The sequence below is a fragment of the Aquila chrysaetos genome, chromosome 3 (assembly GCF_900496995.4).
Source record: "Aquila chrysaetos chrysaetos chromosome 3, bAquChr1.4, whole genome shotgun sequence".
In the NCBI taxonomy this organism is placed as follows: Eukaryota; Metazoa; Chordata; class Aves; order Accipitriformes; family Accipitridae; genus Aquila; species Aquila chrysaetos.
The window spans coordinates 68,079,386-68,103,263 of record NC_044006.1 but is presented as its reverse complement, the minus strand read 5'-3'; the positions used below and the strand labels follow the sequence as shown (position 1 = coordinate 68,103,263).

The window sequence follows — 23,878 nt, the reverse complement described above, 5'->3', positions numbered from 1 at the left end:
TACAAAGGAAGACTCCACTTTCAAAGAAAGCCTCTTTTACAACCACTCACAGCAATGCACAAGTAAGGCCACCACAGCCCCTTCACCTTAGTCCTAGCGTCACAACCCTAAGAGCAGCCGGATACACCGCCGCGTTTTTATGTCACTCCCTATTAAGTAACGCTTTACTGAAAACTGTAAAACCATTAAGATCCCGATTTTGACTGCCTCCGATCTCAACTTTTTAAGAGAAGGTTCCTGCCCGAGTCGCGAGACCTGTGCGCCGTAGAGACCTCGCTACATCCAAGTAGTGGGCGCCACAGGCGTCTGAGGGGAAAAAAAAAACCCGAGCCCTGAGGTTAACTTTATTTCTGCGAGGGACACCCCGGCCACGACAGGTTCGGCGCCGCCGGGCTGTCACCGCACGGCCGCCGCGAGTGCTAACGGACCAGGTGGCCGCGCCGGGGCGGGCGGGCCGCCCGCGGGGACAGGCCAGTCCGGCGGAGGGAGGGTCCCTCCGCCTGCCCACGTCCGGAGACGCCGCTCCCGCCGCTGGACGCCGAGTCGCGAAGGGGGCTGGCAAGCCGGGACCGGCAGCCTCGGGGCGCGGGAGATGCCGTCTCCTCACCCCCTCCCTCGCGCCAGGCCGGCTCAGGGGCTCCGGCCTGCAGCGAGGCTCTTCCCCCGCTGGCCCGGGGAGGAGAGGGCCGCCGCGGGGGTGGGCGGCACGCAGCTCCCGGCGAGGTGACAGGCCCCGGCCCGCCCGGCGGCTGCGCTGCCCGCCGGGCGCGGGTGCTCCCTCGGAAGCGCCGAAGGGTGTTGGCCACTCACCCACGCAGGCAGATCTGCGGAGGAGACGCTGAGCCGCACCGCCTCCTCCTCGTCCTCCAGGAAGGCGAGCGCCCGGCCCAGGCGGGAGGTCTTGCCGCCGCGGTGCCTGCGGATCCAGAAGAGCCCGCACAGGGCGATGAGGACCCAGCTGAAGCTCAGCCCCAGGTAGCCCAACACATACACGGGAAAGATCAGCACGAAGCTCCTCGCAAACTGCGACACCAAACCCGTCACGTCCACGCTCAGCAGCGGCGGCGGCGGCTCCGGCACCGAGTCCCCAGCCGCCGCCGCCTTCTCCGCGGCGGCGGGATCCGTGGCGGACCCCGCGCCGGGGGACTGCTTAGCCGCGGCCCCGCTCATGCTATCGCAGCGGCGGTTCCTACTACTGCTGCCGCTCCTCCCGCTGCTGCTGCTGCTGCTGGTGCTGCTCCTCCTCCTCCTCGGGCGCTGGCTGCGAGCGGGCAGGGGGGCAGGGCGGCGGCGGCGCCTCGCATCCCGCGCCCGGCCCCGCGCACCGACACCAACCGCCGCCCGCTTCCGGGTTCGGGGCGGACCGGCCCAAACGGCCGCCGCGGGGAGGGTGCTGCGGCGCCGGCGGGGGGGGGGGGGGGGGTGAGGGGGTGGGTTCTGCCACCGCGAGGAGGCGCCTCGGCCCCAGCCGCCGCTGCTGGCGCCCGGCGCCGCGCACCAACGCCCTCCCGCCGCCCCGGGCGGGCAGCCGGCCGTCCCGCGGCCCCCCCCGCCCCCGGGCCCGAGCCGGCGTTACTCCCTCTCACCCTTCCTTCCCTTCCAGGCCTGCCCCAGGAAGCGCGGCTTCGCCCAGGACGAGGGGATCCGGGCCGGGAGGAGATCGTCGCCGCCTCTCGCCGAGCTCTCCTCGCTGCCGCCGGGACCCCCGTCGCCTCGGACCCCCCCCCCCCCCCCCCGCCGGTTCGCTTGGGGGCAGCCAGCCCAACGGCCCGCCCGTAACGGCCACCGCTGCTTGGCCTCGCAGGAACGAGGGGGGCAACAAGGGGCCGTAAGAAGGAAACGGGCGCTCGCTGGGTGGCACGAAGCGGAACCCGCTTGCCAAGGCGCTCGGGACCGCGAAGGCGCTCGTGTGTGCTCCCTCGGGGGCAAACCACACCATCTCCCCGTTCTCTGCAGTCGTGCGTGCGGTTGAACGGTTTCTACCTGTTACACCCGCCAGTAACAAGCTTCGTATTTTTCTTTGTTCTCTGTTGAGGGACATTATTAAAGGGCCGACTGATCAGTGGCTCAGAGGAACCAGAGGCCCGTCGCTCCACTCCTTAGTCACAACAGGTGTTTCATGAAGCTTTGCTCGCACATCCTCAGATAAAGCGGGCTCCACTGTCAGCTGGTTAATACACAGGAGTACCTCGGGTGGCACCCACGATCTTGGGATTACACAAGCCCTGATCCGTGCAACGAGAAAAGCTGATTTTCTACAGGCTTGTGTCCTGTATCCCTTTATCACAGTAGCACCTGGTTCCCTCATCATTCCTCTTCCCATTCCTTTATCTTTTCAATAATTTGAATGTAACCACCAGTTTCATAAGGGGCAGCTGTTGCTTGTCCTTAGCTGCGTGCTAATCAGTTTGCTGGTACGCACTCGCTGATTAAACTCAGCATTTACCAGGAGTTTGGTTGTGGTTTTTTTTTTTCTTTTGGCTTTAAATAGCTAACCTTCAACTTGGTGGGAACGAGGGTCCTTTCTCCTCTCTTCAGCTGCCAGTTTTCACTAAATTTGTAGGACTTTATGAGGCTAGTATTTGCAGGCAGGGAAGAGGGGAGAATGAATTTAGCCAAGCGGCTGAAAAATTATGAAAACACATACAAATGGACAAAAGGAAAGCTGCATAAGCTTCATTTCCTTAAGAAGTGAAAGCAACCTTACCTCAATTATCCAGAGAAATGCAAAGTCAGAAAGGCAACAGCACAAAAGGAAAAGTTGCTTGCTCAGTGCTGCAGGGCAGAATTGGAAAAAGAATCCATATCTTGACGAACTGAATGTGGTGTTCGGTCGTATCGTCTTTCCAAATTCCCTCCATGTCTGCAATCAGACACAATGTGCCACTCTAAGCAAAAACAATTTCTGGCCGTAGACTCATGTTGCTCTTCTTTACTCCCTCCTTACCATTGACACTGTGTGTTCTCCACCGGTTAGTCCAGATGAAAATTCAGCACTACCAAATGATACAAAAAGGAGTAAAAAAATCAACGATTTACAACTATATGGTAATCCAAGCTTTGAAATGACAGTTTACTTACTCTGGGTCTTTACTTCTAGAGAACTCAAAACACCTACAGGCTGTAACAGTGAGGGGACTGAAGGGCAGCATAAGACCCTATAAAAACTTGTTACCTTAAACTGGGGGTATCAAGTATGACTCTGTGACCCCTTTGGATACCAGTAGTATCAAACACCAGTAAGTGGGTGTGATTCTTTGCATTTATTGTATTCCTCTTCTAATTAGTTTGCTTACATAGACTTTCTTGTGAACTCCTCACTCCCGAGTTTCAGCAACACCTAGTACAAATGGCCATATTGTATGTTGGCTCCTCCATTACTATTAATATTTTCTCATTTTTTCAAGCTCTTTTTTCTCAGTCTCGGACTCCATTGCTCCATTTTACTTCCCTATCTGGCTTCACAGTATCTGAAGCAGAATACAACAAACCCAAATGAAAATTCAAAATGAGGAAAAAAAAAAAGTGACGGAATTAAATTGACGTTTGCCAACGACACTTTACCATATGCTGCATCTTATTGTGCTCTCCTTTATGTCTCGGTGTGTGTTCTGCAAATGAGCTGGATACAGAATTTGTAGAGGAGTACCCTGTACAGTCAGTATTAATACACTGGAGAAGCACATCAGAAAAAAAATTAATCTTGTAGTAGCATTTAGGACGACAAACACATAACTGTAGGCCCGACAGCCCAGCATTGATCCTGGGCAGGTAATTCAATAGTTGATACGGAAGTTTGATTAATCAGAACTAAAGGTGGGTGATACCGTGCCAATCAAACAGGAAAACAGAAGCAAGATCTTGTAGCATTAAGTTGACAGCATTTACCTGTAACATCAATAGAAAGTTCTGTTACAGAGGTTACTGCTGACTTCTTCTACTGAACTTCTGCAGATAACTGACTTGCCCCCCCCCCCCCCCCCCCCCCCCCCCCCCCCCCAGTATTTTGATGAAGAAACTGGGTGGTATGAAATTAGCATACCCATTATTATAATAGGGACAAAAGAGCTGTTAAATTAAAATCAAGATATAAACTCTGCTGCTAGGGGATAAATTAGGGTCAGTTAGTCTATTATAAAGTTTTTTCATAAAATGTTCTGGATAAACACAGGTTATTTGTTTATTCTAATCTTTTTGGTGCTGATAAATTTGCTCGAGAATCTTCAAATTGTTAATTCATGTATTTCCTGTTTTTAATACTTATGATAGCAGTCTTCAATGCATCAGGAACTCTTGCAGATACGCGCTTATGGCACAGAGATTACTCTGGCTTTTCCTTAAGTATCCAATAGTGAATTGTATCATCTCCAGAGCTGATTATATTTATCTCATTGAGATAATATTTATTCTTTTCATATCCTGCTTTGTAGTTCTGTTGCCTTCTTAGAATTTTAATTTTTTGCTTGCAGTATTCCTTTATATGCATTCTTAGCCATATGTGTTTGTTCCTCTTTTTTACTGGATTCCTTTTTTGCTTTATCAAACTCAATAGCTTCCATTGGAGTCAAAGTAGTGTCAGCCTATGTTTATCTTTACCTTGCATCACATCAGTTTGCCACGATGCTTTTTTTCCAGTACGTACCGGCGCTATTCTTCAGAATAACTTCCTGAAAGATCTTATTTATACATCTGGGGTTTTGAGGATGAGAAAAATTGGCAAAATTCAGTTTATATGGTGAAAAAGAAAATCTAAGTTTCCCTGACTTCTTTGGATTTCACACAAGAAAACATGTTGTGAAAGCAATTTTAATTGTTGCTTCTTGACCATGTTCAGTAACAGTTAATCCTCCTGAAGAACAGTATTTGATACTATACCTTATTTTACCCAACAGCACTATTTCAGTATGATGCTTCTCTCTACAGGTGTTTAACTATTCAATAGAAATCTGTACTGAATAGAAATCTGAGAATGTTCACTCAGGAGTTTTTTCCTAAGCACTTTGGAATTATTAATGGAAACACAGTTTACATGAAGTTTCATCTTGGTAAATTCTCGTGATGGAATACTCACTACTTCTGTGTTTGATTCTATCCAGCCGTCTCAACCTGCTTCAGATTATCTAGAATATAACACAAATATTTTCTGCCTGCTTCAAATTATCTAATATATACCACAAAGAAGAGTCAGAAGACGCTACCATACCTGTTCAGTATAGAGAGCTTCTGTTGTTTGGAACAAAACCATACATGTCTGATCCCTGGTATCACCCAATCTGGCTTCAGTTTCACTGAATGCATAAATTGTACTCTCATTGTACGATCCTCAAATATTTGTTGTTCTTGAAGACAGACGTACTTTCCACTAAAATGTGTTTCTTATAAGTTTTCACAATAATCATTGTCTCCTTTTTTTTCCCTAATGGGATTCTTACAAGTTACATTTCAAAACTAAAGGCACAAAGTTTACTTCAGAGATCCACATTTTCGCTGTTTCTATTTATGAACCTGGAGGACTGACCAACGTTAGCATTTTGAACACTTTGCAAGAGGTCATTTATGCACTTCTCATCTACATAAGGCCTCAGCAGACATTGGTTAAAAAAAGGGAAAAAATATAGCTATAAAGCCTAGATCCTAACAAGTCTCTTCCTTCATACAAAAAAAGCATTATTTTCTTTTTTTTTAATAATAAAAGAATCATCATTTTTAAGCATGGTGGAGGGTTGCCATGTTGTCCTTATGAGGGTTGATATTTCCAGTAATTTTTTGGTGTAATGCTGTGGTGTGTCATTCCATACAGAGGTGAAGAAAAATGCAATATCGCTCCACAGGATTAGAGGAACATCCAAAGACAAAATAGCTTATTACTACAGAATGTAAAAAGCTGAGTTATTTCATATTCCTGGTTTTCAGATAACAGTGCAGGTGAAGAAGAAGACAAGAGAAAAGCATGTAGAAGCTAAAATTGTATTAAAATTCCCTACCAAAAACCTTGTTTACAACACTTTTCTTTCCAGGAAAAGCTAGGGCATCATTTTATGCTCTCTAGTAATACAACAGGTATGTGCCATTTTATTGCCTGTATTCACATGACGCCAGCACCCATTTTTATAAAAACAGTAAAACTACCGATATGTTTTTTCCACTGCATTGGTGAGAAACTAGTTAATTTTAATACATGGTGGAAACACTTAAACATGCACAAATTTTAGTTCAGTTATTCCAAAGGTGTTATTCTAGCTTGTGTTCTCATGCAGCAGTTAAACTTCAGTTTGATCCCTGGCTTTAAGGTTTCAAAAGTTCTTTCCAAACCCTCTAGTGCTGCCTTCCCACATCTGTATTTTTTCTCTTGCCATAAAGCTGCCTGACTAGTATACTCTAATATGAGTAAGAAAAAGCTGTTGGCAGCCAAAACTGATTTTTTTTTTGGTAACAAACACATATGTATATTCTAAAGAGTAGATGGTAGGACCAGAACTTGAAAAAAAGCTTTTTCTTCTGTCCAGTCTTTGGTATCACTGTCACATTTGCTAGTTTTAGTTATATGTATTTGTTATATTGTTGTTAAAAACAAAATTCAATTAGAGTACTTGAAGACTTTTTGTCCTTTAGCCTCTGTATGTAGAACAGCATTTCTGTAGAGTATCCTTTACTAAGCAGATGCCTAGTTCCATGTGTTTTGTAACACTGTCACCACTTTGGCTAAAAAGCTCTCCACGTTAATCCAAGATGGCTTGTAAGTACATTTTTATTTGTTCAAGGAAGAAGACACAAAATGCTTATAGATTATTATTGCTCTGCCAAAGACAGCTAAATAATTCATAAGAATGTTTATGAATAGCTTAGTATCCATAGATGCTTATATTTAGTGAATGTAATTTAGCCCTTAAAGGTCATACTTACAGTTAATGGTAGTTTGTTGCTTTGGGTTTTTTTTAATAAAATATCAAGCATTGGTTGTTTGTTGTTTTTTTTTTTCCTCCTAGTTGCTTGCTTGATTTGCCTTTGCTTGTCTGTTACATGATAAAGGAAAATATTTCATAGTCCGGACAGTGAGGTAACTTTTACAGCATTTTTAATTTATTCTGGAAACACAAATAGGAGTCAACTGTATCAAGGCTTTGTATGTATTTGTCAACTGACTATTAAGGCCAAGTATAAGGGGTTAAATTTTATCTCTGAAGTCAGTGTGACAAAACTGTTGAACTATGGCAAGAATGCTTCTCAAAAGCAAAAATGCCTCTTCGTTTTTTTTTTTCCCCAGTAATCAGTTTTCTACAAACAATAATTAGTATCAGCAGTAACAGCTACATATTAATTTTTTTTTAACTCTTAAAATTAAAAAATAGACAACAAAGTTAAAAGTGCCTAGAGGAATTCTCACCGGGTCTTTTAAATCACACGTTAATAGGTTGTAAATATCTGCTGTGAGAATAGCACACACCTTTCCTGCAGGCAATCATCGTTTACGTCAAATTTGTTTCCCGTGTGTCTGGTAGGCTGCCACTTGCTCTCTGTTGCAGAGAACAGCTCCCGTATTTATTACTGTAGGAATAGTTAACATTTTTACTTCTACAGGTATTCTTCGTACCTGCCTCTACCTAACATCTGGATAAATGGCACATTAAGCAAAGCGTATCACCTGAACTTTTTTTTCCCACGATAATCGTGCGTGACTTTACGAAAAGTGAATCGGCTACGATTAGGAACGGTTTAATGGTATACTTAACCTATGAAAGGTCAGCAGCCAACAGAACAGCGGTGCTTTAAAGGCCGCCCGGGGGAGTGCCCCGTCCCCGCCTCACAGGATGGTGCTCGGCGGGTCCCAGCGCTCCCCTGGGCCCCTCCACCTGAGGAAACCCAGCTGGGCACCGGCTCCAGGAGGAAAAGCCGCCTGCAGCCGCGCAGGTGTCCCAAACTGCCGCTTCTCGCTCGGAAAGGGCTGCAGACGGCCAAGCGCCGTCCCGCCGCGCAGCGAACGCCCCCTCGGCCCACCGCCGGCCGCCCTCTCCCTTTCCCACAATCCTCTGCGGCAGCAGCCACTGCCCCCTTCTCGCAGGCGGGCCCCGGCGCTCATCCATCGCTCGGCCGATCGGCTGCTTCCCCCTCGCCGCCTGTTGCTAGGCAGGCCCGGACGCAGCTGCCGCCGTTTCCTGCCCGCTCGGTGGCGGCGGGACGCGGCGCCCCGCCCCGCCCCGCCATGGAGGGTGACAAGGTGAGGGGCCGCCGCGGAGCGGCCGGGGAGCCGGGCGAGCCTGCCGGCGCCGCCCAGGCCCGGCTCCTGCGGACACCGCGCGGGGGGCCGCCCCGCCTCGCCCCTTCCCTTTCCCCCCGCTCCGGGAGGGCCCTGAGGAGGCGCCGGCGGCAGCGGGGCACGGCCGCCGTCCGGCCCGGCTTGTTCTTCCGCTCGACCTCCCCCTGCTCCCGGGCCCTTATGCCTTGGCAAAGCCGTCCCTTCACCCGGCCGCGTCTCGCTGCCGCCGCTCGCGTCCCGGGGTGCCGAATAAGCCAGGGCATCGGGGGGGCAAAGGCAAGAAACGGCCCTGGCGTTCGTCCTGCTGGCCCTGAGAACCCCCGTGGCACTCCTTGGACAATTCGAGTCTCCTTGTTTTGTGAGCGAGCCGGTGAAACTCTCAGCCAAGTAGCAGTAGTAAGGAAGTTCTTGCTCCTCTAGCAGAAGGATGAGGCTGTATCAGCCACGGACCTTTCTGCAGAAGAGGATGGGTCGTTTATGAAAATATCCAAAGCCGTTCATGTTTCTGATTGTAGACAAAGTGTATTTAATTATTGATGCTCCTGTAACTGCTAATTGTTGGGGTTTAGTTCTTTAGGAACCCACATAACTCTTGCATGGTGGTGGTAAATTCTGAATAGTTTGGAGAGCTCCAAAATAAAGGAAACAAAACCACATGGACATGCTAACATCAATTACTGTGTTATATATTCACTTGAAAAAGCAGAAGTATCAAATCACTTTATTACTGTTGTGTGAATCTGGATTTAACAGTTAATTAATTTGTGGTCATGCTGAATAGAAAACGGAGCAGGAGATAGAGTGGCTGGGCAGGGTATGTGAAGTAGTATGTTAGGACCGCTCTAAAAACTTTCATTCAGATATCATTTCAGTAACTGTGGTACATCAATAACATCTTTACTGAAAGGTGAGTTAGTGAATTGTGATGGAAAGTTAAACTTTGATCTAAAATTTTTCAGGTGTGTTGGTATAAGACTGCTGAAGACCCAGAGGCAGTCGTACTAACAGCCACACTGTATGAGAAGGCCTCCTTTTGCTGTTTCTATTCTATCAAATCAAGCCTATCACTCGTGCTGTTGACCTATTTGAGGGCTCTCAAATAGGCAACTCATATTGGAAATAAGACAGACAAATATTTATAGGTGAAAAATAAAGTACTTTTCCCTGGCTTAAAAACTACAGACATTTTACTGTTTTTCTGTTTCTTTTTCTTTCGAATCATAGTTAACTGAGTACTAAACTTAGTTGAAAACATTAAGTTTTGAAAACCTCCAATCTTTCTGGGTTGTGAGTGAAGAAACCCCTCTTGATCTCTCTTAAAGAGTTTATCTGAAGTAGCAAGGTTTCTTGTTCCGCTGACTTCTTAAGGCAACATACGTATTATTTAGTTTAAAGGGTAGATTCTTAAATGTTAAAAATTTTTGTACCACTTCTTGAGTTCAGTAAATCTGTGGCATATTATGTCAGCTGATGAGGTCCCCATGCTTTCAGGTGGATGAATTAAATTAAACCCCAGTGTGGTTTAAATAACTAATCTTAATCTGGATTTAAGTGAGTATATAAGGTGAGAAATTTCAATAAATCCTTTTAAAGTTTGTTTTAAACATTTCTTTTTGTGTGTACAATTATTCCTCTACTTACAGAGGCATAGTGGTCTCAAAGGTATTAACCTTCTTTAAGCTTTATAAAAGATCTCTCTTTTTCTCTTTGTTTGTTTGTTAGTCTGCAAAAGCAGAGAATTAAGTGGAAAATCATCATATATAAAAGCAACAGATTGTAGCGGTGGTGGTGAGATGAAAACTGGAGACCCCAGAAAACTGGCAGATGCACCTTTTGGGGCACCAGAGAATCATGTCTAAATGTTTGCTGCATGCTTTTTGCCTCAGCTGTGAAATAAATCTCAAACTACCTTATCTGATATTGTCTATTGGTTATGCTGGTTTTAGGCTATTAACATCATTAGCATTCTTTCTTTCTTTGCTGATATGTACCTAAATACTGTCTAAAACCAAAACATAATCATATATTAGGGATTTTAAATAGGTTACTCTCTGAGACTATAATACAGCATTCTGTTCTCTTCCCATCCATATCCTTCCTTCCAGCTTACCCTCACACAAGTTCTGTTGTGTTTCTTAGGCTTTGTTAAAGCTTCACTCAAGAAAATTATCATCTTTGGTTTTACTTTCTTATCTGACTTTCTGCAGTAGTAAATATTTGTACTTTTTTGCCTTTTTTAAGGATCAGAAGAAAATAAAACTTAAAGGGCACTTTCTTTGTTACAAAGGCTGCCTTCTTGGTACTTCTGATCGACTTTAGATTAAGTTTACCAGTCCACTACAATCTTCTGTAAAATCTAAGTTTGGAAAGACAAGAATTTTTTCATGTAGAATAATTAAAAAATTAAAATATACTGCTAAAATTCTACTTCCATATAATGAATTAGCAAAAAAATGGGCACCATAAGTTTATTTTCTTCCACAGTTAAGGTCGTCACTCAAATATTTATCAGTGATTATTTTGTTAATTTTTAGTAACTTTTACCAAATCTAAATTTGAGAATAAGTGTAGCCTGGTCATGTCACTTTGAATATAGTCATCATTCTTCAGTGACATAGTTAAAAATATTCAATAGATTAAAATTCTTCATTTGCTTTAGTCATCTCAAACAATATGATTTTTTTAGTTCAATCTATTTAGCAGCAGCCAAGCAGTTAAGGGCAGTAACTCTGCAAATGAGGATAGAAGAAATAGAACCTATTTAACTAGGGAGAAGTCTAGTGAAAGAATCTCTATGTATACTCTGATTATTTTCATTATCTTTTTTCTTCAGTGCTATATACAAATATTTCATATACCAGTGAACTTACACATGTAGTCTGAACCATTTTAAAATACTAAGTGACAGTTGATTGAAATTTGAGATGCATGTAATTATTAAACCAGAGGCTTCCTTGGTTCACTTGAAATGCATAGTAATCTAACTGTTTTTAACTTTTAGTGTTTAAAAGTGTAACAAAAATGTGCTGTGGCTATGTCAGATCCCTTCTGATGAAAAAAAAAAAAAAAAAAGGATAACATTTGTCAAGGTATTTTTAGATTCACTGCTTGTCCATGTTATTTAATCCCTGAAATGTTCTTACAGCTGGGTTTGAGGTGACTCAAATGATATGTCTAAGGGGAAAATACTGTATTTACTGTTTGCCATGTGAATGGGTTCTGTGAAAACGTTCTGTAGAAAAAGGATCTGGGGGTCGTGGTGGGCAGAAACTTGAATGTAAGTCATCAGGGTGCTCTTCAGGTGGTTACGGTTAACTGCATCCTGGTTATGTGTGTCATGAAGACCATAGCTAGCAGGCGTAGGGAAGACTATTCTCCTCTACTCAGCACTTGTGAGGCCCTGTCTGCTGTACTATGTCTGGTTTTAAGGCCCCTGGTACTAAAAAGGTTCTAGAGTGAGGCACTGAGATGGCTATGGAGCTGGAGCCCTGATGTGTGTGGGAGGGAGGCTAAGGAGCTGTTCAGGCTAGAGAAAACTAAGAGGGGATCTAACTGCTCTCTTCAGGTATCTAAAGAGGATCTGTGTAAAAGGTGGAGCCAAATTCTTCTCTGAGATGTACAGTGAGAGGACAGAAGGTAGTGGCCCTAACTATCAGCAAGGGAAATTATGACTCTGTATGGGGAAAACATTTTTAATTGAGAGTGGTCAAACCCAAGAACAGGTTGCCCAGAAAAACTTAAACCTCAGAGATGTTAAAACCTCACCTAAATAATTTCCTGACCAGGACTTTGAAGTTAAATCTAATAGAGCAGCAGGTTGAACCTAATGACATTGATAATTGACTAATTTCCAAAAGTGGCCTGACTGTGTGTACCCGTTTGGTCTATAATTGGAAGACCAATTTTAAGTCTTTCTTGAAGGGCTGCACTGTTATCCACCATAGGCATTGACCTCAAAATTGGTTACGATGTGTGTACAGAGCTGGATAACCCAGCAGAAGTCTGACCTTCAAGCCTCTTCCAGGTCCAGTCAGATCAGGTATGCTGTAAGTATACATATTAGGGTTAAATCAAATTAATGTTTACATTACAAAATTCTGTGGACTTACCATATGTACCTTGATCCTTTCCTTTGAAGAACTATTTATTGTTAAATGATTTACTTCTCTCTGCAAATTGATTATTCAGTCCTTTGCTGTCTTTTCTGTTCTAGAGAAGAACCAAAGAAGATACTTGGAAATCAGAAGAACTTAGGAAACATCTTAGGGTGATTTTATTTTATTTCTACTGGTTTTGATGTTAAGTTACCTTACAGCAGTGGAATTTATTCATGGTCTAAACATAGAGGGTTGACTGTTCTACTAGACGTTCTGCCATCTGGTATCTATAATAGCTCTTTAAGGCTTTTTGCTACACCAGACACTTTAAATCTGCATCATTGAATATAAACAGTACAGATCTTTCATGTGTGGTTGCTAACTCCCTTGCCACAACTGACTGTTCTGGAATGTGTCTAGTCCAAGTGTGTCCAGAGGCTGTCCCACTCAACTGTTTCTAGCTACACAAGTCATATAAGATTACTCTACAGATTTCTTAATTAGGTAAATGGAAAAAATACCATTGTTATTGTAATCACACAGCACACAATGGGGTCTGATTTGCTGGCCACCCAAATCCAAGTTACAACTCTGCTTTATATATAGTTATTCACTTTCCTACATGTATATTATGTATTGTATTTGTTTTCATCCTCTATCTTGTTTGTCATGCACTTTTAAACTGGTTAATTACTTTATCTGCTGGTCAGATAGGCATTCAGGCTCCAGTCAGTTACACCGCTGATGTTCATATTAGTTTTGTGCTATATTTTTTTTAAAGCTGTTTTCCAATATGTATCTTCTTTTCTATGGTGTGTCCAGATCTGCATTAGTCCTTTTATAAACAAAAGCATCTTGCCTGTTAATCTATTACCTAGCTTTCTATCAATAACATTTCAAAGCTCTCCATTATTTCAGTGCCAGTGCTACAGTATAAGTACTTGGTATTTTTTAGACATTCAGTAACATTACTACTACTTCCATGTGGGCTAAAGCAGACAAATTTGAGTTGAAATGCTTTAGTTCCAACAGAAGTGGTGTGGTTGAACTTTCATTTCTGTGAAACAGATGGATAAAGTTTAATTCACTTTACTCATTGACTATAATCAAAGCAAGTTCTGTTTGTTCTGCACTGAGTAAATAGCTGTAATTGTGGATGTAGTGAAATCAGTGGGAGTTGTGCTACTTGCTTCAGGAAGGTTAAGATATAATCTCTTATGACTTTAGAAAAATGTAAGATTAGTTGCATCCTCAAGGGATCTAGGCCAAAAACTTTCCTTCACAGTTCTTACATGCTGCTTTCTGTTCAAGTAAAAGCTAATCTTCTGTTCTAAAGTCAGCTGCAGGATGCCCAGTTATCTATCATTGTCATTTATATCTGTAACATATTTTACAAGATGGCACAGTTTCTGTCTATATGAGCTAACCGCTTTAAGATGTTTAGTTAATTTTTCGACCTGGCTCTAAACAGAATGCACAGCCGCACAGTAAATTTTCTTTTTTTTACGCAATTCTTTTCAAATACATTGAAAATGCAGCTTATTATTTATTTAATTTATTAGTTCTTTTTACAATAAGTACAGACATAGTGTTAGTGATTTTACAAAGTAAGCCTAGAAATATGTCAGCATTTTAATACAGTTTGGGAAATTAAATTCACAGTTAGCAATCCACTAATTTTTTTGTTTCACATGAATATACTCTATCAAAATAGTTTGCTGAATTATAATAATGGATTTGTTTAAATTTCTTTTTATTTCAGGCATCACAACCAGATAGTCAAAATGAAGACCAAAAGCACAGAGAAAAGAAACTGCAGAAAGAGAAGTCTGTTTATGACACAGACACTCATAAACATGAACGCAAGGACAGAGGGAAGAGCAAGGAAAGAACGAGAGAGAGAGAGAGGTTTAAATCTGGTGAAAGGGACAGGGATAAAATGAGAGAGAGAGAAAGGGGAAAAGAGCACCAGAGGGAAGGAGACCGAGAGAGATACAAAGCTAAACTTCAAGAGTCAAGTTTGGAGAAGGAAAGATACAGTGTACCAAAAGATAAAGACAGGGAGAGTGATAGAGAACGAGACAAAAAGCATAAAAGACATGAGATAAAGCAAATAGATACACAAAATAATCTGAAATCATTTGAAGGAAGGGATAAAGAACATCACAGAAGAAGAGAAAGCAGGCATCATTTGGGTAGGTTGCTTTGGGTTGCTGTTGTACTTTGAAATATTTGATATTTAGATAGAAATACTCTGAAACCATACCCCATCTGTACAGAGACAATAAAGATAGGCATGTGTGAGTACCTACGAGAATGTATATCTTTACAGAATCTTGTGGTAACCCAGTTTTATTTTGCTTTTAAAAATTTTTATGCTCATTTCCCTCCCTTTGAAGAGAGGGTGAATGTCACTGTTTTTGTTGATCAGTTGACTTGAAGAGAATAAGTACCTTCCTGCCTAGACATACTCTACCGAGTGATCCATTTGAATCCCCAAGTTGCAGAGTGATTGCTGAAGTTAGTAGCATGTGTCATTACTTCTACCATTACACAAGACAATTGAGAACAGAGGGATTCATTATGAAACAAAAAGGAGCAACCAACTTTGGAGGGAGAATTTCAACAGAATATTAAGTTATTTTTAGAAAGCTTTTATGTTTTAGAAAACCCATGTCACTAAAATACTATTTTCTACATGCTAGAGTTAATTATGTACAGAGTTTGAATATAATAAAATTTGTTCATTAATTTATACATATATTTTCTAGAGGAGGAGAAAACAAGAAGTAAAGAGCGAGAAAGAAGACATACAGAAAAGAAGGTAAAGGAAGGAAAAGGAATGAAGTGTTTCATAATGGAATAAGTTTAAACTGTAGAATAATGAAGAAACTGTATCAGACTCCAGTTCCCAAGAAGTCCGAGAGATGCATAGATAGTAAGGTCCTCACAAGTGTACAAAACACACAACAACAAAATATGTCGGAGCCATTCTGTTTTAAGGACATACTTAATTCTTTTTTTAAAGTAAAAGTAAAATAAAATTTGCATAGCAAAGTGCTTTATTTTTGTACAGCTACATCAAAATTTTCCATCTGCTATTTATGCCTTTATTACAAGGATATTAGTAGCTATACATCCTATTTTATGGTAGACCACCTCATAAACAAAGGATTAAATTTTTGTGTGAAGAGTACATAATCCAAAGAATTTTCTGTAGCGCAGTACGTGATGTCCCAAAAGAAATATCAGAATCTTAAGTGTTACGATAATTTGAAACTTGCCATCGTAGGAGATTTTAAAAAAATGGCTGGAAGATCCATGTGGCAGAAAGGGATTAGGTACTTACAAATCCATCATTCTAATGGTCAAAAATGGATAGATTTGTGAAGATAAAACAGTCTTGGAGAACTTTCTAACTCTTTAATGTTATTTTTCTCTTTCCAGGATAATGACACCAAGAAGAGCATTGACAAATTTTTAGCCTACAAAGTTGAAGAAGCTGAACGTGTACACAAGTTACAGAAAGATCAAGAGTTGGATAAAGAGGGAGAAAGAAGACACAGAGAAAAAAAAGAACATTCTGTTAGGTCGGGAAAAGAGAGGCTTTCAAAAGAGAGAAGTCATAAAAGTTATGAAAAGCAAGAGGAAGAAAAACATAAATCAAAGAGATCTAAAGAGGGATCTTCCTATGGAGACAGAGAAGGGCAACCAGCAGAAGCTAATGAGAGAGTAAAAAGTAGAGAAGATGAAAGAAAGAAGTGTGATCTAAGGGTTAGTTTTGTTAAGACTTTAACACATTACCTTATAACTTACTTTAATTATTGATATATCATCATTGATAAGGTGAATAATAAAAACACTAGGATTGTAAGTCAACATTTTCTGAAATTTCAGGCTAAGGTGGTAGATTAAAATATTACATCTGCATTTAAGTATCCTAACCCAGAAATTTAAACTAGAAACTTGTCTATATGTTAGAAACTTCTTTTATTCATAGAAGTCTTTATTGCTATGACTTTTGAAATTTTTACCAACACTTTGAAGTGGAGATGAGATTAGGCTGGAGGTTCATTAAAATGTATTGGCTGCCTTCATAGAAACAAAATATGATTTTAATAGAAGCTATTTTCTATGTTGCTTATAAAGGGAGCATGGCTATCTAACTCACAAGTAGGCACGTGAGTATAGATCCCTTATATTTATGGTTTTTGCCTCTACTTCTGAAGCCATAGAATATCTTTTATGTTTCTAATATGGAGCATGATGTTATATCCTAGAGACTATATCCTAGAGACTTAATCAAAACTTTGTCATTTTTTAGTGGTTTTTATAATACAAGTATGCATTCTACAAGAATGAGAGAAGGAATATATAGTAATTTGTAACTCTTGCAATCAGGTAAGTTTTATGGAACGTGGAACCATTCAGATGGTCTAGGGTAGTTTCTGCTGCTGCATAAAAAGTAAAGATGTACAAGCTTCTCAAAGAACAGTTCAGAAGTGTATTTTCTAGTGAAAATACTAGGCATCTTCACAGTAGGAGCCCACCACAAGTGATTCCTGTGACTGACGTTCTGCAGCAGAATTCAAAAGTCTGTCGGGGGTTTGCTCAAGGTTTGACTTCCTTGGAAATGTACTCAAGTAGCTGTTACAGAATATATGCACTGATGCTGATGCTTCTGTCTCAGAGTTATGTTTCTTTTTCTGATGTTCATGGATAGAGAAAAGCCCCTTTATCTTCAACAACCTATTGAATACATTTCCAAACTTAGACAAACCTTCCTAATACAGAATTAAAGAGTCAAGTCCCTATACTGTGTATTAAAAGTGTTTGAGACTGTTCTCTGGCCCTGGGTCCAAGTGGTGTGAATTGTTGCAGTCCATGCTGTTAAAATCTCATTCTTTGAAACAGGCTGGCCGCAGCCTACTGAGGTCAGCCTTTAGTCCCTATCAGTTTTTCAGCCACACCTAGGGGTATTTAGGAAAGTGCTCTGGGCTCACAATTTAAGCAGTATACACTGGGCCCAGAGCATTTTTTAACCATTGTTACTAATATACTAATGTAAAGGTTTCCTACAAAAAAGCTGGAATTTGCTCTGGTAAAGCATTATAAGGTTTTGTTAAGCAAAGAAGACTCAAGATCCCTTCTTGTTTCCTTTCTGAAATGCACTGCAGAAGGGGATGTAGCCAAACTTCACTCCCAAGTATTTAATATTTTCAGGAGAAGGTCATATTATGTGTATAGCGTATCTTTTATGGGTGTTTATTTTCTTTGCTTACCATATTTGTAAGGAGATTATTCTGATGTTAGTTCATACACAGCACTTCTCATAAGCAATGAGTGATAAAAAAATAGTATGTGTTGTTTAAATAATTCATTAAAAACCTTTCTTACTGTTTAGTATCACTACTACTAATACAGGTTCATATACATATTTCCTGCGAGCATTTCTGACACATGAATATGCAACTTCTTTTGCAGAACAAAAAAGAGGAGAGGATTCAAGAAGAAATGAGCCATCAGTGTGTAAGGTAAAGTCAGAGATTTAAAATAAGTATATACCGTATGATATCTACTAAGATTCAGTCACCACCAAAACAATAAGCATGAATTCTTGATCTTAGATACCTAGGGTGAATATAATTTTTTTCATAGGCCCTTTGTACAATACTATAGCAATTAAAAAAAAAAATCTGTGTTTTGCCTCTAAGAGGATTCATATAAAAATGTATGTGATTGTATTCCATTTATATTTTTTTTTTTCTACCCCAGGATAGCAAGAGATATTTTGCAGTTCTTGCGAACTAGATATATATTAATCTGGGCACTTAGTTTGGGAGACAGATATGCTGTATTGTACCACCTGGAAATTCACTATGCAGTCACGTGGACGCATGTATTGTTCATGATGAACTACATAGGACTCTCTTACATTGTTTATTTTAATTTGAATATCTCTACTTAGTTCCTACTCTGGATGGTATCTAAAACATTAGATAGGTATAGCAAGTTTACTGTTGCATGTGAAAGGGAGAGGTCCAGGTCATCCTCAGTAGGATCTGAAAAATTTTGGGATGATATTTCTAAGTTTTATTACTAGCAAATATAAAATCTTCCAGAAGTTCTCTATGTATTCTAGTTCTCTTTGCATTGTTTCATGCTTCAGCCATGTGAAATTCCTATACAACTTTCTGAAGTATAACTCTCCGGGTATGTTGTCAGTCACAGTTCTCATTCTTAAACCCTAGTTTAGCTTCCTAGCTAAATAGAAGACTGACATGCTGGCTTCCGGGGACGCTGACAGAGATAGTGAAATCACTACCAATATTGCCCAAGTATTATTACTGTTTCTTAAGCATGGGACAGATGACTTCAGTCGTAGTGAATTTCTCATTGTGGAAATGTATTCCTGTACAAAAGGAAAAAAATGAAATATTTCAGAACACATATGTTGGGATGCTTCCTAACAGCAGCACTCAACTGTGTCAAGCAGTGCAGAATATACAGGTTATATTTTGAAGCTGTTGGTGATGGGGTATTGTGGGGGAGTCATTGCTTGTGCATAAGTTGGAAAAAGGACTTAGCCATTTCTGAATGGCAAGGAAGGCAGTATGGTTTATTGGGATGTCCCAAAACCCTGGGTCAGCCTCGAGCACTTCACTTTGAATGATTCTGATTTGTTATGAGAGGATCCAGCCAAATTTTTGTTTTTATTGTTGCCTTTTCTTATGTTCGTCAGTCCCAACAGCAGTGTATATGAATACCCTCTTACTTAAGAAGTCAGAACATTCTCTTCTTGAAATCTGATACTCTACTTATAAAATAATCTAATAGATTGTTAAGGAGTAGAGCTCGTTGTTGATTTTCTCCTGCTCTCTGCCCTTCATTGTATTGTCCTCATAAATAAAACCTCTGAATGAAAGACCAGGTTTGAATGTCAGTCTATGATTTATAGCTTTATAGCACATTACACCAACCTGATCTTGATCTCCAGTTTGCTGCAGATATTAATGCAACTAATAGATATGTGGGTTTAACAGGCTTTTTCCTCCTTACTTTTTCTTCCGTTTTGATGCAATTATAGGCATTAAATTTGGACAATGTTTTTGCAGTTTTTAGCTGATTAATCACTTGGCTGTTTCATTATCATTTCGTATCATAAATAGAGATCTATAAAAGTATTTGTAGAAATATTTCAGTTTACTGGAAATTTTCAACTATTTTTTACTTTTCAGGAAAAAAGACCTGTTTTTTCTAAAACAAACAAAAAAACCCCCAGAAAATAAAACCAAGACAAAACTAGTGCTTTCTTCTGAGTTAACCAATAAAATTGATGTTCTCTTTTTCAGTAGGACTGTAAAAGGTAAAGGAAAACTCATTGAAAAAGAGGAAGGAGACACAAAACAAAAGGTAAAACTATTTGGTTTTGAAACTTAGAATGTTGCATTTTTCTTGGGATTAATAACAATTACAATATGTATTTCAATATAATGCCATTATAAGATAAGATTTGTGTATATTGGTCTTCAGGTATCTCCTAACCTCTCTTTCTGGATACAGCATTAGAAAATTGATTTGTTATGTATAAATTTGCTAAGCATTGAATGTAGCCATCTATTCAACTGTATTTCAGTATCTTCTATGCTTGAAAAAATAATTCTCAGTAAGTGGGAAGAGTTTAGATGTGTAATACAAATCACCTTCATGTACCTAAAGTATATTATTTCTTTCTATAAACAGCTGACATAGGCAAATAATATGTAGTGTAAGCCAACTGAAATGCAGCTAGCAATATAATTCATATATGTCTCTTAAAACAGTTGCCATAAGAAAGAAGAAAGTATTTTTATATGTTTAAATGGACAGGTGCAGAAAGAACCAAGTTTTCAGCAAGTCCGAAGTGCAAGCTGTGTAGACTTGAGTTTATTTGGGCCAGTCTATGCAGATACAGCCTAACTTTACCATTAAAAGATTTAAAATATTTTGTCATATTTTTCAACTGTTTGTAGCCATCCCCCAAAATCCAAATTCTGTTTTGGAATGTTGTAGGATTATGGTCCTGATCTAGGAAAAAGTAGTAGTACCTAATGAAGACATTCTTTTCCATATTCTCATGTTATGGGCAGCCATGTATCTTTCATATACCTTCCAGCCATGTATCTTTCAAAACCATACTAATTTCTATAAAACCTGGCTGTTTTCATGCCAGAAATACTTCTCTTTCAAGGATGTTCTAAGACGTCTGTTATTCTTTCCTTCTAATTTCCAGTACGTTTCCATTATTGTTCCTTTAATGCTAGCATTTAGCTCAAATACTTTTTTAGGGTTTTCTTCCCCTAATAAGCTTATAGAAAGCATGTTTATGTCTTCTCTGACTTAATTTTGCTGACGTGTGCAAGCCAAATTCTTCATTCCTCTCATCATTCTAGCAGCTGTCTCTTTGTCTGTTTCAATTTGCATTAATTTTTCTTTGATATGGGTGACCAGAGTTGAACACAGTACTGAATGTGAATGTTCATCAGTGCCTTCTGTAATACTGTACATGACATAAATACTTATTTGTTCCAGAAAGAAGTAGCTTTCTGACATATTCTTAGATTTAGTCTGCACAGCTCTTACCACTGTGGCCAACAGTCATCCTGGATCAACTAATATGTTCAAACTGTTTTCTTCCTCTGTTATTTCCAACAGCTGAGGTTCCAGGTAGCAGCTGGCATTGATGCTAATCTTTAAGGCCCAGATTCAGCTTACCTTTAGGTGTGAATTGTTTGTGGTGAGGACCTAAATTTCCCTAAATTTCCTTTGTAGTTTGTGAAGAGAAATAGGCAGTACAGTCCTTTTGTATTTGGTCTCCTTTTTCATTATCTTCTCTGTCTTCATTGGCAATAGGAGGCAACCTAGGAGGGTGAGTTCCCTACTTAAGAACTGATTCAACAGGGATAATTAAATCAAATTCCATGGGTTTGCACTTCATACTGTTGAATTTCTTCATATATATTTGTTACTCCAAATACCACAGTCATCCAGGTATTCCACCATGACTTCCTAATCCTGCTTTGTATTGACAATATATTCTCCATATATTCCTTAAAGTAGGAACCTAGCTGTGATAGGATGATTCTGATTTCCTATGAGAATGTAGGAGGTTCTTATGAGGACAGTAAGATTTTCACAACTACTGACTGGTGGAAGTTTTTAGTGTGTAAAAACTACGTGTGTAACAGATGCAATGTTATAAACATCTATGTGTTATTTATAAAAATGACAGCTCTATGTGCATTTTCAGAGATGATTATAGTAAGGTAATAAAGACTATAACCATCTTTATGGCTGTATTGCTACATGTGTCTTTGACTAAACGGAATAAGAATTTAAAAAAAAATTCTATATGAATTAGTTACTGCTGGGTACCTGCAACCTTGCAGGCAGAACAAAGTGGGGAAATTTTGCCCAGTTTTGTCTAGTTTTGCCTGGATGGACAACCCGACTAATATAATTTATTCTTGATCCAAAGATTGATCTGAGAAATGACAAAAAGCAGCAACCAGAAAGACTGAAGTACTGTAGTCCTAGTTCTAGAAGTCTGATAACTCTGAAAAGTAAGGTATCTAGAGAAGCTGTTTACTGCTGTATAATGTCCTTAATACTTTTGAAAGTACTAATTCTGTGAAAACTAGGTAACTCTAGCTCTTGAAGAGTTGTGAAGGGATCAAAAGCGTGCCTAACTTGGTGTTTGACAAACAGCTGGTATCCTTTGGTTGTAGCTGTAGAAGCAGGTAATAGGTGTGCTGTTACGCTGGATAATTTTCATAAAACCTCACATTTATTTCTTTTTTGAAATCTGTTGAAATCCCTTACACGTGGATAATTTAGCCTGACTTTGAAGAGGCTATTGAGGGAAAAGGCTGACTAAAGATTGGATAGATCAGTGTGTGTCGTTTTAAGCTTTATGTTTGTTTGGGGTATATGTTGGGGTAATTAAATGGCATTATTTTAATCAAGTTCAGTAAACTAGAGAAAGGCAATTTCTTTGAATTTATTTCAGGGGTGCCATAAATCTTATTCCATGAAAATACAGTAGAGGATTCAATGTTAACAGAATCATTTATGTATAAAAATATCTTATTTTCCTGTTGTATCCATGTCTCTGTTTTCCCGATTCCAACATCTGCACTATTTTATTAACAGATAGAGTCCCCCAGTGTAACTTAGGTATAGGGATAATTTTGTCTAATCCTTGAAAAAGTAGAACAGTCTTATTTTGTTGTTACTCCATCATAAGAGCTACTGTATACTACTGAGATTATAGGCAACACAGCAGTTTTTACATCTTTCCCAGTAAAAATACTGGTGGGAAAACAGTTGGTCTTTCCAAGATGGGGTTGAATTCTGTTTTGTCTTCCTGTATTATTATTTTAAGTCAGTAATTATCACTTGTCAATATACTTCTATTTATATTTCTAAACTGAATTTGTTGTATGTTTGCTTGAAAACGGAGAAATATCTGAGAAGAACAACTATTCATCTTATCTTTATGCTAAGATTTGGCAGATAAAGATTTAATTTTTTTGTGAGATTATTTAACAATTTCATTTATTTTCCTCATTTAGGAAATGAAAGTTACACGCACCTATAATTCAGACATGGGTTTTGATAACTTTTCAGCAAATTATGAAGATGATTTTGAAGTAAGTAGAAGCATACAATTGTCCTTTTGAAGTAATTCTCATGTATCAACATAGTGATTAACTTAATTCACGGAAATAAAAATTACAGTACATGGGTTTTACTTACTTTTTTTTCGTGACAGTGACCTTAACTTGGCTAACAGTAGGTAACGAGTAACTAAAATGTTATGTAGAAACTCTCTCCTATATATTTACTTAGTTTTCATCAGGGGTTGGGAACCAACTTCTGCTTTTGAGTTGAAGTCTTCACAAGATCCTCTTTCTGTCTTCTTGGATTTCAATTATTTAAATGGTTTTCTGTGAAAAAATGCTGAATTTTTTCAAATAATGAGAGGAAATAATAAATTTCAGGAGGGAAAAAAAAGCCTCATTGATTTTCATTGCAAAAATATCGTAGAAAAAAATATCGACACACAGCAGTCCCTTCACTAATTTGTTTAATTGAAATCTCTTAGCTCTCTTTTGTTTACTTTAAAGTTATTAAGATAGAAGAGTGTGTTGAATGTACTTTCATTGCTAGTAGAACCAGCTACACCTTTGTTCAGCGAAGCTAGAATTCATCTCCACTTATGTTAGGAGTGATGTCCACTGTTGAGCTGTTCACTATAGTAGCCCTTAACCATTCAGTGGAGAGAAAAGAGCATGTGTAAGACTTGTTCATATCCTTTGTGTTAGGTGATTATTTTAGCATGAGACAAATTGTCTTAGTTAAAAGAATTATGAAAGTATGAGCCTTATGAATGGACTTGCAAACAGATAGTGTGGTAGTCTAGTAAATTGAATGGCAGCTTGAATTAAAATTATCAAAGAAACAACTTTATACATCTATGAAGCAT

General features: G+C 39.8%; 2 protein-coding genes and 1 long non-coding RNA gene across 9 annotated transcripts in view; 1 reads left to right on the top strand and 2 right to left on the bottom strand.

The window, feature by feature from the left end:
- ESYT2 (extended synaptotagmin 2) overlaps nt 1-1,535 on the bottom strand; it is a 91,033-nt gene extending 89,498 nt beyond the window's left edge. The window contains exon 1 of one of the 4 annotated variants that reach the window (XM_030007559.2): nt 811-1,535. In XM_030007559.2, the coding sequence (XP_029863419.1) occupies nt 811-1,170 (360 nt within the window). In that variant the 5' untranslated portion in view covers nt 1,171-1,535. The remainder of the gene's footprint in view (nt 1-810) is intronic. The other 3 variants (XM_030007557.2, XM_030007558.2, XM_030007560.2) reach the window with 3 other exon arrangements.
- Nucleotides 1,536-6,659: 5,124 nt separating this feature from the next.
- LOC121233216 lies at nt 6,660-8,007 on the bottom strand. Its single transcript, XR_005932138.1, has 2 exons — nt 7,445-8,007; nt 6,660-7,013 (listed from the first exon to the last, which is right to left on the bottom strand). It is a non-coding gene; the product is annotated as an uncharacterized LOC121233216 (long non-coding RNA).
- An 84-nt stretch (nt 8,008-8,091) lies between these two features.
- Nucleotides 8,092-23,878, top strand: part of DYNC2I1 (dynein 2 intermediate chain 1) — a 35,271-nt gene continuing 19,484 nt past the window's right edge. Inside the window, exons 1-9 of one of the 4 annotated variants that reach the window (XM_030007555.2) lie at nt 8,146-8,215; nt 9,746-9,818; nt 12,468-12,521; nt 14,114-14,546; nt 15,123-15,175; nt 15,799-16,125; nt 17,836-17,885; nt 19,704-19,764; nt 22,965-23,042. In XM_030007555.2, coding sequence (XP_029863415.1) covers nt 14,291-14,546; nt 15,123-15,175; nt 15,799-16,125; nt 17,836-17,885; nt 19,704-19,764; nt 22,965-23,042 — 825 coding nt within the window. In that variant the 5' untranslated portion in view covers nt 8,146-8,215; nt 9,746-9,818; nt 12,468-12,521; nt 14,114-14,290. The other 3 variants (XM_030007554.2, XM_030007553.2, XM_030007556.2) reach the window with 3 other exon arrangements.